Below are 13,630 nucleotides of genomic sequence, written 5' to 3'. Positions count from 1 at the left end.
TCTCGGCTCTCGCAAATCGCAGTCGTAAGACGTCGCCACTCAGTCGTTGATCACAGATTCGTTTACTCGTTTGATTCGTTGGAGATTGGAGTAGAAGACGAAGATGACTCGTTCAATTCTTAGGCCCCGCTTAGTCGCTGATCGCTCACATTGTTCCTCTTGTTCAATCGACGAACGAAGACCATCGCCGACCATCGCTGCAAGCCGACAATCGCTGCAAGCCTGCAATTACAAGTCTTTATCTTCAAGGTTAGATTCTTGAAATTTGATTTTCAGAAACCCAATTGCCGACAATTGACGAACATCACTGCAAGAGTGGTACCATATGTTCTCTGTAATATATGTTCTATTGATTTTCCACCATCTATAAATTTCGAAATTTGATTTAATGCCACTATAGTTGTGTTCTGATTCATTGTTATATTTTGGTTGTATCTGTATGTTATATTTTGATTCATTGTTATATTTTGGTGTGTTCCTCCATCTCTCGAAGCCTGCAACTAAAATGTCGACTCATTGTTATATTTTGGTTGTATCTGTATGTGTTTTGATTTAGTGCCCTGTATCTGTATGTGTTCCGATTCCCACTGTTTTTTTGTGTTTTGTGGTGTCAAAAGTTCATTGTTTTCTTTTGGTTGTTATTGATTTATGTTTGTTGTCTGAAATTTTAGGTTCAACAATGGAAAGTAGTCGAATTGATGTTGACTTTGATGGTGAAAGTGAGGCTGTTGAGCAAAACAAAGTGCCGGTAGCTGGGGACAAAAGGACATCAAACGCTTGGCTCAACTACACAGATGTTAGAGATCCAAAGACGGGCAAGATTATAAAGGCGCAATGCAAACATTGTTCCAGAATCTTGACAGTTACTACAAAGAATGGTACATCATCTTTGGGTAAACATAATGCTGTATGTTTACAGAATCCTGATAATATTGATAAAAAACAAAAGAAAAATAGCACTTTTAGAACAAGTCAAAGTGATGCGACTACTGTTTCTAATTGGGAATTTAACCAAAATACAATCAGGCTTGCTTTAGCAAAAATGATTGTCATTGATGAGCAACCATTTTCATACGTTGAACGTGACGGGTTCAAATATTTTGTAGTGTTGTTGTTCCACAGTTTTGTATCCCGTCACGTTTCACGGTTGCTAGAGATATTAGTAAAGTGTTTCTTTGTGAGACGGAGCAATTGAGAAATACCTTGAAAAGTTTGAATTCTAGGATTGCTCTTACTACTGATTGTTGGACTTCTGTGCAAAATTTAAGCTATATGTGTTTAACTGCTCATTTTATTGATGATAACTGGAAATTACATAAAAGAATTTTGAATTTTCGTAATATTGATAGTCATAAAGGAAAGGAAATCGGGAAAGAAGTAGAATCTTGTATTCTTTATTGGGGTATTGAAGAGAAGTTATCTTGCATCACTGTAGATAACGCAAGTGCTAATGATGTAGTTGTTGCTCATATAAAAGACAATCTAATGAATAAACTTGTCTTAGGAGGTGAGTTTTTCCATATGAGATGTGCCGCCCATATCTTAAACTTGATTGTTAAAGATGGTCTCGATTTGATTAAAGATGCCATTGTTAGGATTAGGGGTGCAGTTAGATATGTCAGGAGCTCTACGGAAAGATCAAAGTTGTTTGATACTTGTGTTTCAAAATCAAAAATTTCGAGTAAAGCATCTGTATCTCTTGATGTACCAACACGGTGGAACGCCACTTACATTATGTTGGAAACGGCAGTTAAGTTTGAGAGAGCTTTTAAAAGAATGAGACAAGAAGACCCCGCATTTGAGAAAGATCTTAAAGATGGATTTCCATCCCAAAAAGATTGGGAAAGTGCTAGAAATTTATCTCTTTGTTTGAAGCAGTTTTTTGAAGCCACGAAAAGGATGTCGGGAACTTTGTATGTTACGGCTAATATGCATTATCATGAGATATTAGGTGTACTTGCTTCCATGTTGGAGTGGACACAAGATGAAGATATCAATATTGTTCTTATGGGTGATCAAATGAGGAAAAAGTTTGACAAGTATTATGGAGACTTTGGAAAAACAAATGTGATGGTGTTAGTTGCGGTTGCACTTGATCCAAGGTATAAGATGAGGTTTGTGAAGTTTTCTCTAAGAAAAATCTATCCTTTAGACTTCAAGAAGGTTGAAGAACTATATGCTAAAGTGTTTGAGGTTTTGAATCAACTATATAATCATTATTCTAATGTTTCTTCAACGGGCAAGAATGATGGTTCTAGTTCTTTCAATACAAATGATAATGATGATCAAAATTTTGATGGTGTGGTTAAGAATAAGCAAATGAGAAAAATATATGATGAGTTTTATGAAAATGATGTTGAAGATGCTATGGAAAAATCTGAATTGGAGGAATATCTTGATGCTCCACCCGAAAAAATGGATAATGAAACATTTGATATTTTGAAGTGGTGGAGTGACAAATGCACAACATACAAGGTGATGGCATCAATGGCAAAGGACATTCTAGCCATTATGGTTTCTACGGTTGCTAGTGAGTCCACTTTTAGTACATCCGGACGTATAGTTGATGACTTTCGTAGTAATTTGCTTCCAAAGGCGGTGGAAGCTTTGATTTGTACTCAAGATTGGTTGAGGGCATCAAATGTTTGTATTAACCTTGAACCGTTATTGGAAGATGTGGAAAAATATGAGGAAGGTAATATGGAATATACACTTTTATTTTATGTTTCTTGTATAATATTTAATATTCTAATTTGAATTTTTATGTTTAATTCCATTGCAGAAATCAGTCGCAATATGGAAGATACACGTGGAGGGAGTTAGTAGTTGCTGTTTTTGAAGTTGGGATGGTGCTGTTTTTGCTGCCTGCTAATGTTGTTTGCTGTTTTGCTGTTTTTTGCTTGCTGTTTTGTTGTTGATGTATGGCTGTTTTGCTGTGGTTCTTTTGCTGTTTTGAAACTTGATAAAATTTGTTTACTGTTTTGCTGTTTTGTTGTTGCTGTTTTGTTGTTTGTTATTGTTGAAAATTGTCATTTTGTTATACTACTTGATAAATTCCAATTGTGTTGGCATGGTGTTTTGAGATCAAGTTTTTATGATTATTTTAGTTTTATATATTGCATTCCTAGTCTCCTGCTGTTTATAAAAGTTTATTTCAATGAAATGTATACAATAAAAGATGTAAATTATCAAGAAGTCGGGTACCCGGAACCGAAACCGGTTCCGGCGGTTCCGGGAGCGGTTTCAATTTTCTAGGAACCGGTGTAGGCGGTTCCGGTTCCAATACCCAAAAACTAAGAACCGCCGGTTCCGGCTAAAATAGGCGGGTACCCGGTTGTGCTCATCCCTAATTGTGGACCATTAATCATTTTAGTTATTTTAAGAAAGTGATTAATAACTCTTTTTGAATTGAAGATAATTGAAAAATACCATCTAATTTTATTGTAAGGGTATTTTAGTCAATTAACGTAAATTAATTTTTTTTTTGCAGATTTTAGGGAATAATTAATTCTCTTTAACTATATAAATCTAATTTTTTGAGTAATAAATCTATTAATTCGGACATTCTAACAGAATATATTTATAATTATCTTGAAAAAAAACATTATATTCTGACAGAAGACTATAAACATATATTATCAAGATCAATAATTTTTAATGAATACATATTTTTATATGAAACGAATTTTAATATTTAAAATCAGTAACTACATTCATTCTTAAAGAATACAAATATGAACATAAATTACAATCATTCTTGAAATTTCATGCAAAAAACTATCGTCATTCTTGAACGAATCTCTATTCATCTTCTTGTTTCATTTTTGGATGTCATGTGCATATTTGACCTCTAAACCACTTAAAAATACTCCAGCACTCTGTGAGATTGACATTTTGTTAGATTAACATTTTTATCAGAATTGCATTGCATGAGAATGACTTTATACAAGAAGCTACAGAAGACATAAACTCAAGGATGTTAAGTGATACTTAGGTAAAACTTGAAACATCTGAAAAGCATAAGAAACAAAATTCATGATAAAACATTAAGCCAGTTGCAATAGAACCCTAAAAAAATCATTCTTGTGTGATTTTACCATAATCATTCTCATGTGATTATACTGGAGCTACAATCCTGGAAGAATCATTCTTATGTGATTCTACAAGAATATAATACTTTTTACACATTATTCAAATAGAAGAATACATTAGATGCAAAATATTATTATAGAATGAAAAAGTTAAAGATGAGAATAACACCGGATGATGAGGTAAGATAGCTATTCTAATATTTCAATTAGTTGATGACTAAGTAATAACATTATAGTACACAAATAATAACATTGATAGAGATAATTTGTTGTACTGGTGGTTCAGTAATTACATCAAACACTTGGTGAGCATTGATGAATTCAAACAGATTTGAACACTTAAGCTCAAAATAAAGTTTAATTTAACTGTTGTTAAGAATGACTATGAAAATTGATACAAATAATTTGATGAATTCTAAAAATGAACACAACACAAATTGTTTAACATGACATGACGTTCAATTACTAGAACTCAAAGGGTCGTTTTGGATCATAAAAAGTATATTCTTTCCACTAATGTTTGTCTAAAAATGGAGAACGAAGGAAGCTAGGCAAAATGTTTCCATATCAAAAAATTGTGGGAGTAATTGTCTCTAAGGAACTGTGATATGGATGAGAGCCTTCCAACCTTTGTCACCACGACATCAATCAATAGATGACACTATGAGAATAAAAAAATTCACAGTTTATATATAATAAGTTCATATATAATCAGAAATTACAAAACGAGTTAAGCAATTGAATCATTTAATATATAAAATTAAAACCTTTATGGGTGACAATCTCATGAATCGATTACGAGAATAGAGAATCAGAGGAGAACCCAAAACTTAAAACCTGATTCCGAAATCTCCCTTCCCCACCTTGAAACCTGACTACAAAAATATAAATCCCTTCCTCCCATCACCACGGCCTCCATCACTGTACATTCTCGATTTCCTCCATCGAAGTCTAAATCCCTCTTTACAGCGATTCGGTGACGATTTGAATGTAGGAGAACTAAATCATGACTTTTTTTGTTCCGTTTATTATTTTCAGTTCAAAAGAAATGAAAGGAAAATTTTTAGTTTTTATGTTCTTGAGTTAAGATGAAAAAGAAAATAAAACTTCAAATTTTTCTTCCCCTCACTTTCTTCTCAAATCCGCCCAATTTGAAAGGAAAATATGACTCCAAAATCCTTCCCCTCCTCTCACTTTCTTTCCATTAATGAAACTTGGGAACATGATTTTCCTTCGACACCTCTCATTTTCTCTCCGTATCCTCCCATTTCTCTCCTTAAGTAGAACCCGGGAATAAGGCGTTAGGGTTTTAGTTATTTAAACTATCTTGGCTAAATTAAGGGGATTAATCAAATATTTAATTAATTACCAAAATTAATCAATATGTAAGATTACTATTTTACTTTTATTTAAGTTTTTGAAATGATTGCCCACGATCATTCCTAAATCCATACAATATTTAGTTAGAAATTTAGAATACTTGAACTTATCTCTCTCTCTCTCTCTCTCTCTCTCTCTCTCTATATATATATATATATATATATATATATATATATATATATATATATATATATATATATATATTAAAAACCAATGCAACCAAGTACGGACTATATGAATCTCTAAAAATCGACATCAATTTGAGTTCATTTTATTTAAACCGAATTGAACATGTCCACTAAAACAAACACCCCTGTTTCTCATAATCATAAGGACATACCATCTTGGATAGAAATCTCGTTTTGCAACAAGCAGTGTATGGCCTAGGCATGATACCATACTATCTTATGTGTCGTATGACCTGGTCATTGCCTTTGTGAGGCCGTATTATCATAGGTATTGACATCTTGTCCACTACATAGGGATTATGATGTTTGTTTCATAATTTGATATTTATATCTTCATTTTAATTGAATAGAGAGGAACATGACAAGGGACATAAAAGTCTAAACATATTCTTTTTAACCGGATGAACCAAAATCATAAGTGAAAATATCACATTCCTTTGCAAAAGTTATGAAAAATCAGGAAACTTAACCCCTGGCTTTCGACTTATAAGGGAATGGGGTGGGGTTTTCCATCAATTTAGGTATCATATGGTACTACCAAAGCAATCTCCAATGTTATTTACCTTTTACTTACACCCAAGTATGCTCCAATCATCAAATCCATAACAAACCAATCAAGTTTAAGGGATTCTAAGAAAATTGGCTAGGGTCCGCAGGTGAGATTTTTTTACCTCTATTTCACTAGGAATTTGATGTTTTCCGCATACTTAATTCTAATACACTATACACACATAATTCCATCGCTCTTAATTGCACCAAAAATCAAATTTCACCATTTCCCGTTGCTCTTGATCGGCCAAACAGACAAAACATACCAATATTAAGGTTTGTGGCCTTATTATGCTTCCATCTAATAAGTTATTCTCCCAGTAACCCAACTTTAGCCCATGTCTTGAGCTCAAAAGTACAATAATTACCCCATTGGGAATTTATTAAATATAAAGGACAAATAATAATGATAATGTGCTATAACTTCACTTGAAAAAGAATTTGATGTTGGTATGTGGATTTATTTTAGTTGTTTACATGAATGGGTAACACCAATGTAAATAGAATAGTTACAATACTAGTTTGTTTTGTTCAGATATTAGGGCTATAAACGAATCAGACTTACAACAAATTGTTCGTGAACTGTTCGACGTGAAGTTCATTTATTTAATAAACGAGCAAACATGAACACAAATTCTTGTTCATTTAGTTAAATGAACGAACATGAACAATTATCATATTCGTTCAGTTATGTTTGTGAATGTCGTTTATATTTGTTTATATCCGTTCATTTTAAGTTCATTTTATGTTCATATATGTTCAATTATATTTGATTACATTACTATATTATATGTTTGTTTATGTTCATATATTTTCAATTATGTTTGTTTATTTTCGTTCGTTTAGCATGTTACAAACAAAAACGAACGAACATGAATAAGAAAACTCGTTCGTTTATCCTATCATATGTTTGTATTTCATTTAAATAAATAAGAAAATTTCAGATTGCTATTTTCGTGAAAAAGACCAAGACTAAGGGGTACACCATTACTCGTATTGTATGATAATACAATACTATCGACTTACCTCAAGAATCAAAGCAAACTAGATACAAACCACAATACATATTGAATGCAATTCCACTTGCACATTGCAAATATACATAGAGTAGTGAGCATAAGCAATATACATGTAGACAAATAATCAATGGAAAACATACGCCATCGTTATCCAAGAGAATCCTTGTCCATCTTTAGAGTTTCGAAACAGGTAGTCCTGCAAGTATTCAATAATAATTATATATAATAAGTTGTAATTTATGTCGATGCATTTTTTATAAATTTTCATATACTCTTTCTACTTACCTAGTTGTTTTGCATTGACAATGCTTGGGCATGCTGATGGAGGTGGTGAGTTCTCATCCAAAAAGGCGTCTACTTGGTTTGGGTTTGACCAGGTTGGATACCCTTTGATTTTTCCCTATATATACATTTTCAACAAAATGCAAAAACAAAGTTACAAATCTCATTCATTTCAAATTATAAACATAATTGTAATTAAATAAAGCACATTGTTATCATATGTACTTAAAAGTTGCATACCAATACGTTTAGTGCAGCTAGTGTGGCCATTCCTTCACGAGTCCACTGCATAAACATAAACAAACATATGATAAAATTAAAATATCCATGATTTAAATAAAAACAATATAAAAAAACGTATTTACCTTTGATGCAGAAGCAATATGAGGGACAACAATGGCGTTTTTCATGTCAGCTAACCCAGGTTTCATGTATGGTTCATCCTCAAAAACATCAAGCCCAACTCGAAACATGGGATTTTGCTTCAAATGCTCCACAAGAGCTTCTTCATCAACCACAGGTCCTCGACTACAGTTTATAAGGATTGCTTCCTATATTTCAGATTCTACACAATTAGCCTTACGAGGACATGTTTGTCATTTCACGTTTTTAAAAAAAATGTGAAAGTACGGATTTTACCTTTTTCATCTTCGAGAGGCGTTCTTTGTTGATGAGATGATATGTGGTTTTGTCCAATATTGGGTGTAGACTTATCTATGTAAATTGTAATCATCATAGCAAAACCAAACATCAAATAGATATAAATATTAAAATAAATATGAAGGGGTAATTATGGAAAACTTACGACATCAGCTACTTGAAGAACCTCATCCATTGATGATGCGCGTTTCCATGTGACAGGTTCTTCGCCACTGGCTTTCAAGAATTGACCATAAGCTGTAACAAACTTCTCTAGACGTGTGGCTTGGTAAAGATCATAATAAATTAAGTTCATCTTGAATCCTTCAATCTGATAATTAACCAAATGTTTTTCTTTTTCAAGTTCAGTTTAATCACAAAAGGGTAAGATTGTAAATTCCAACCCTTACCATCATTCTAGCGTATGCAGATCCAATACGACCTGCTCCAATCACACCAACAGTTTGGCCTTTAAGCAAATTCCCCACAAACCTGCAACAAATTAATAAAAGAGTAATCGTTTAAACAATTCAATAAAGGAGAAAATGTGTTGGTTTTGGTGAAGGGTAAATATGAGATTTTACAAATGTGGAAGCCATCCATCGTATAGGCCAGCTCTCATGAACCCATCAGCTTCGACTATCCTTCTTGAAGCAGCAAGTGAAAGTGATGCTGCTAACTCTGCTGTGGTCTCTGTAAGTACACCCTATGCATAAATCATAATATTTGAAGTTTTAATTCCAATTGTTGGTTTTGCGAGGAAAAAAAAAAAAAAAACTTATACTTATATTATTGATAATTTGATATGATTATGAAGTATGAACTCACAGGAGTGTTTCCAACAGCAACACCATACTTGGTTGCTGCATTGACATCAACATTGTTGTAACCCACAGCCATGTTGCTGAAAGCTTTTCCACCTGCTTTGCTCAATGCAGAAAACAATGTCTCCCCCCAATCTTCAGTCAACTAAAACCCAAAATCGACAAATATTCAATAAAGGAAATCAGTTTCCAGATTCCTAGCAACTCTAAACAATCCAGAATCACCAGAAAAACCCTAAATTAAAGTGGAAATACAAGCGCCGATAAACAAAAAGCAATCTGAATTACGAAACGTTACCTGGCCGATAACTCCATCGCACCTATTTCCAATCAAAGCAATGATGTCTTCAACAGATAATATTGTTTTCTTCTCTGTGCATATCTGAAACATAAAAAAACATCGATCGATATGTAGAAAATCCGATTTGAAATTGATCAGAATTGTGAAGATTAATCAAACTACTTACTTCAACACGACAATCTTGTTGAACCAGTAAATTAATCCAGCGTGTACCCGGCATGGATTTTGTGCTAACAACTCTGTATTTGCCATTAGGGTTCCATACTTCAATGGAAACTGGTCTCGCCATTTCAGAAAACTTGAAATTGGAGAACGAATTGGTTGTGGTTGACGAGTGAAATGAGTGTGAGCTTCATCACCCTGACGCTTTTTGAACTTGCTGGTTGGATTGATTCGCTGTGGGAGGACTACCGTGTTGTGTGGTGGAGAGTCTTTTGATTTTGAGTTGTGATGTTGACTTTCTGTATCAACCGATGGATGATGTGAGTGAGTGGCGGTGTATATGATTATGGTGGAATGACGAAGTAGTTGATTATTTTGAGTTTTGGAAAGTTTGGACCTCTCATTTGCATGTAGGGAAATGAGGATATAGCTTTTACCATTGGATGCCACGTATTTTGTTCTTTATCCATTGTTTTGATTTGACTAAGATACCCTTCATATTAACAGAATAGATAACCTTGCTATGTTTTTAGTTTTTATGATACGTTATAAGCAAATCTCTATTATATTAGGATTGTTCTAATGTCTTCCTTTACAGGGTTACCTTAGACTTTTTCTACAAGTCTATAAAACCAAATATCAATATAAACACAAGAGTCTCCTACCAAGAAAACCAAACAATTCTATAGATAATTAAAAGTAGAAATACAATCTTAATCCATTCCAAAACAACATACAAAAATATAAAGATTGCACAAAGACCGTGTTCGATTAGGCACCAACATCACAACCCAACTCTTCATCGGTAGTTCTCATATCCGGTTTTTTGTGAAATTATGTCAAGCTCCCATGTCAATTTTTAACACTCTACAATTGACTAATAGGTTGAATTGTAAATCCTCGTATGAACTATTTGAGATGATCATCTAAAAACTTTTTCAAAGATGATAACTTTTTATAAGACGAGATTCTTGAATTACGAACCTTTTCAAACGAAATAAATTGTTTAAAGGGAAATTGTCATAAAAGCCCTTAAGTTTTCCAAAAAATGTCGGTTTTACCCTTAGATGAGTTTTTGGGGTATTAAAGTCGGATACTTTCACTAAATGTATCAAATATCTCATTTAATAGGTTGGACCCTTAGTAGCCGGTTACCCATGTGCTGATTTGGCACTTTAGGTGACATGTCAAACAACTTGGGCCTCATTTTATAACCCTCTCCCACAAAACCCTTCCCCCTCCCCTTGTTTCTAGCATCCTCTCGCACCGCAGTATTCTCCCACGCAAAATGCCAACGTCTTCTGCAAAATCAAGTTCGAATGTGAATTCACGATTCAAGAAGAAGATCGAAGTGAAGTGTTGGTGTGAAGATTTATGCCCTGTGTTTGTTTCATGCTCACCAGAAAATCCAGGCAAGAAATTTTGGTGGTGCCCTAATTATAAGGTAAAAATCATTTTCTCTTTTCTTTAGTAGGATTGCAGTAAGGGTATTATGCACTGACCTAATTATGTAGCAAGAAGGAGGTTGTGGGTTTTTCAGATGGGTTGACGATAAAGGAGTTCAAAAACAAGATATGATGCCAGAGTCAAATTGGATTACAGAGCAGCGACAAATGATGACATTAATGTAGATGTTTGTTGTTTTGTTAGGGGCTATATTATTCATGCTTGTTCAAGTAGTATACAATATTTAATGGCAGTTGGTTATTATGCCACTAGTGTTGTGATCTTGAAATATGCAGCTTTTGATGGTATGAAATATGTAGCTTTTGATGGTATTTGATACTTTGGTAGGTATATGTAATGTTAGGATTGTAGTTTGTAATGTATGGATGTTAATTTGCAATGTATGGATGTTAATTTGTAATGTATGGATGTTAACTGGAGTACAAGTTGGTTTGTTTTGTAAGTATATTGCATAAAATGGTATTGCAGTAAATGGATGTTAATTGCAATGTTGGATGATTAATTTCAGTAAATGGAATTTGGAGTACAAAAAATGGTAAGTCGTATGAATTTGGAGTAGAAGTTGTTGAATGGTAATAATTGTAATTTCAGTAAATGTAACAAGTGCTATGAATTTGGAGTATATTGAATTAAAATGGTAATTAGTATGAATTTGTAGTACAAGTTTAATTACATACTACCAATATGTATCCATTACAAGTGTAATTGGTATGAATTTGTAGTACAAGTTTAATTAAAATGCAGAAACAATTAGTAAATGGTAACAATTCTAAGAGATTGACCATAATATAGAAATGGGTGTATCCATTACATATAGTACCAATATGTAGCAGCCATCCATTTGTACCAAAATGCCAAAACAATGCACAAAAAAGGCAACCTAAATGGTAACAATGGATGCATGTTGCAATCAAAATGCCAAAAAACAAAGTTTACAAAAGTGGCAACCTATATCATTCCCACTACACCCCCATCCCCCTTTTTGCTAACAAACTACTCCAAGTTGATTGGTTTTACAGAAGAAGAACCACCACCATCTTTGTCGACACCCTTCCTTAGCTTTATCTTAGTAATCCTCTCAGATGCTTTCCTTGTTCTCCTAACCATTAGGACAACCTCATGTCCATCATCATCCTGATTTTCATCATCATCACCCAATTCTTCAACACCACCTTCAGGTCCATCACCATCATCAACATCTCAACCACCATGGCCTTCTTCATCACCATCACCAACAACTTCATATCCAACACCATGATCAGGACCAACACCATGAACTTCTCCATCACCATCACCAATAGCTTCATCTCCAGCACCTTCAGCTCCACCATACAGACCAACATCATCATCAAAATGATGACCATCAATGAAATCATTTACATCCTAGTGTAAAAAGATATAATTAGTTCACAAAAACCACCAGAAAATTTGTTAATTAATAAAAGATAATAGGTCTTACCAGTTCAACTGGTGGGGAATCATCCAATTCCACTTGTACCCCTAGCATAGCTTCTATTTCTGCCATGCTATAACCAACTTCTAGCATATTAGCAATGTCTTTAGGTCCTATTTGTATCTTCTATAGGAGAATATCATACTTTTTTCCCTTAGTAAACTCAATAACATCATTATCTTCCACCTCGTTATCACCATTTAGTGGACTGGACTTTGTTTTGTTTGTGAAGTTAACCTCTTGTAAAATTGCATCAATACCTTGTTCAATTTCATCATTTATTGATTTAAGCTTCCAATCAATATCGGATCCTACTTGCCCAAAAGTGTCATTACCTTCCATCACACTTGTTTGACTAGTTCCTCCTTCTTACATCATATGACCATCCTGAATATGAATTACTGGAACTTCCTGCACAACACCTTCTTCCTGCACCACACCTTCTTCTATAACAGTAGGAGCTTCTACAAGTGGAACTTGTTGAACCACACTTTGACCCACATTATAACCTTCTTTCATGACATTTTCACCCTCATCAGCAACTGGAACTTATTGAACCACACTCTCTTGAGTCCCTATAGTTGGAGTATTATTCCCAGTTTTTGCAGAACCAATCCTCCCACCACCTCTCCTTGTGCACAACTTCTTCCTAGGTACGTCAATACTATTTCTCCTAAATCTTTTAGAACCTGCCTGTTGCTGATGTTTTCTTGGACTCATCCTCAATGTGTTATGTTTTCTTGGACTCCTCCTCACTATGATAGAGTATGAAGGTTGACTTGGGACATTTGGTTGACCAGGGCTTGTAGTATTGTTTTCTCTTATTCTCTCATTTAATGACTGGTTAGGAACAGATACATGGGAGATGGGATGTTTTTTTGGCCTTCCTGTCTTCTTTGGTGGGGGAGGCACATATTGTTTTCTCTCATTCTTACATGCCTTCTTGTTATGACCATATTCCAAACAATTACCACATCTGGAAGTTCTTGCAACCTTCACTTTTGTTGTTGAAAACTTGCTCTCCTTCTCACTGGAATGCCTCTTTCTTTTGGTAGCAGGCCTATCAGGCATCCTCCTAGACATTGGGGGAGCTCACTAAGCTTTGTGCTTACAATTTTAGTTTCGGTTTCAGGTACTTCCACCAGCAAAGGAAAGGGCTCGGGATGATCGTATGGCACACACCACAAGCTTCAGCCTGGGAGTTTTACTATGATATTTTGATATGATATTCGATATGAGATTTGATATGTGATAGACATTATGACATTTTGAAAC

At 34.2% G+C, this 13,630-nt stretch overlaps 1 protein-coding gene across 1 annotated transcript; it reads right to left on the bottom strand.

Annotated features, from left to right (window-relative positions):
* Window positions 1–7,253: 7,253 nt before the first annotated feature.
* Window positions 7,254–9,627, bottom strand: LOC111884270 (glycerate dehydrogenase). The gene is made up of 11 exons (XM_023880583.3): window positions 9,440–9,627; window positions 9,271–9,354; window positions 8,977–9,117; window positions 8,733–8,854; window positions 8,559–8,640; window positions 8,315–8,479; window positions 8,149–8,223; window positions 7,875–8,060; window positions 7,750–7,794; window positions 7,513–7,627; window positions 7,254–7,423 (listed from the first exon to the last, which is right to left on the bottom strand). The coding sequence occupies exons 1-11, from the start codon at window positions 9,560–9,562 to the stop codon at window positions 7,401–7,403; spliced, it is 1,161 nt and encodes a 386-aa protein (XP_023736351.1). The 5' UTR covers window positions 9,563–9,627; the 3' UTR covers window positions 7,254–7,400.
* Window positions 9,628–13,630: the final 4,003 nt, after the last annotated feature.

The sequence above is a fragment of the Lactuca sativa genome, chromosome 3 (genome assembly GCF_002870075.4).
Source record: "Lactuca sativa cultivar Salinas chromosome 3, Lsat_Salinas_v11, whole genome shotgun sequence".
NCBI classification, from domain to species: Eukaryota; Viridiplantae; Streptophyta; class Magnoliopsida; order Asterales; family Asteraceae; genus Lactuca; species Lactuca sativa.
Note: the sequence above shows the minus strand (reverse complement) of the source record. Positions and strands in the feature narration are given on the sequence as shown.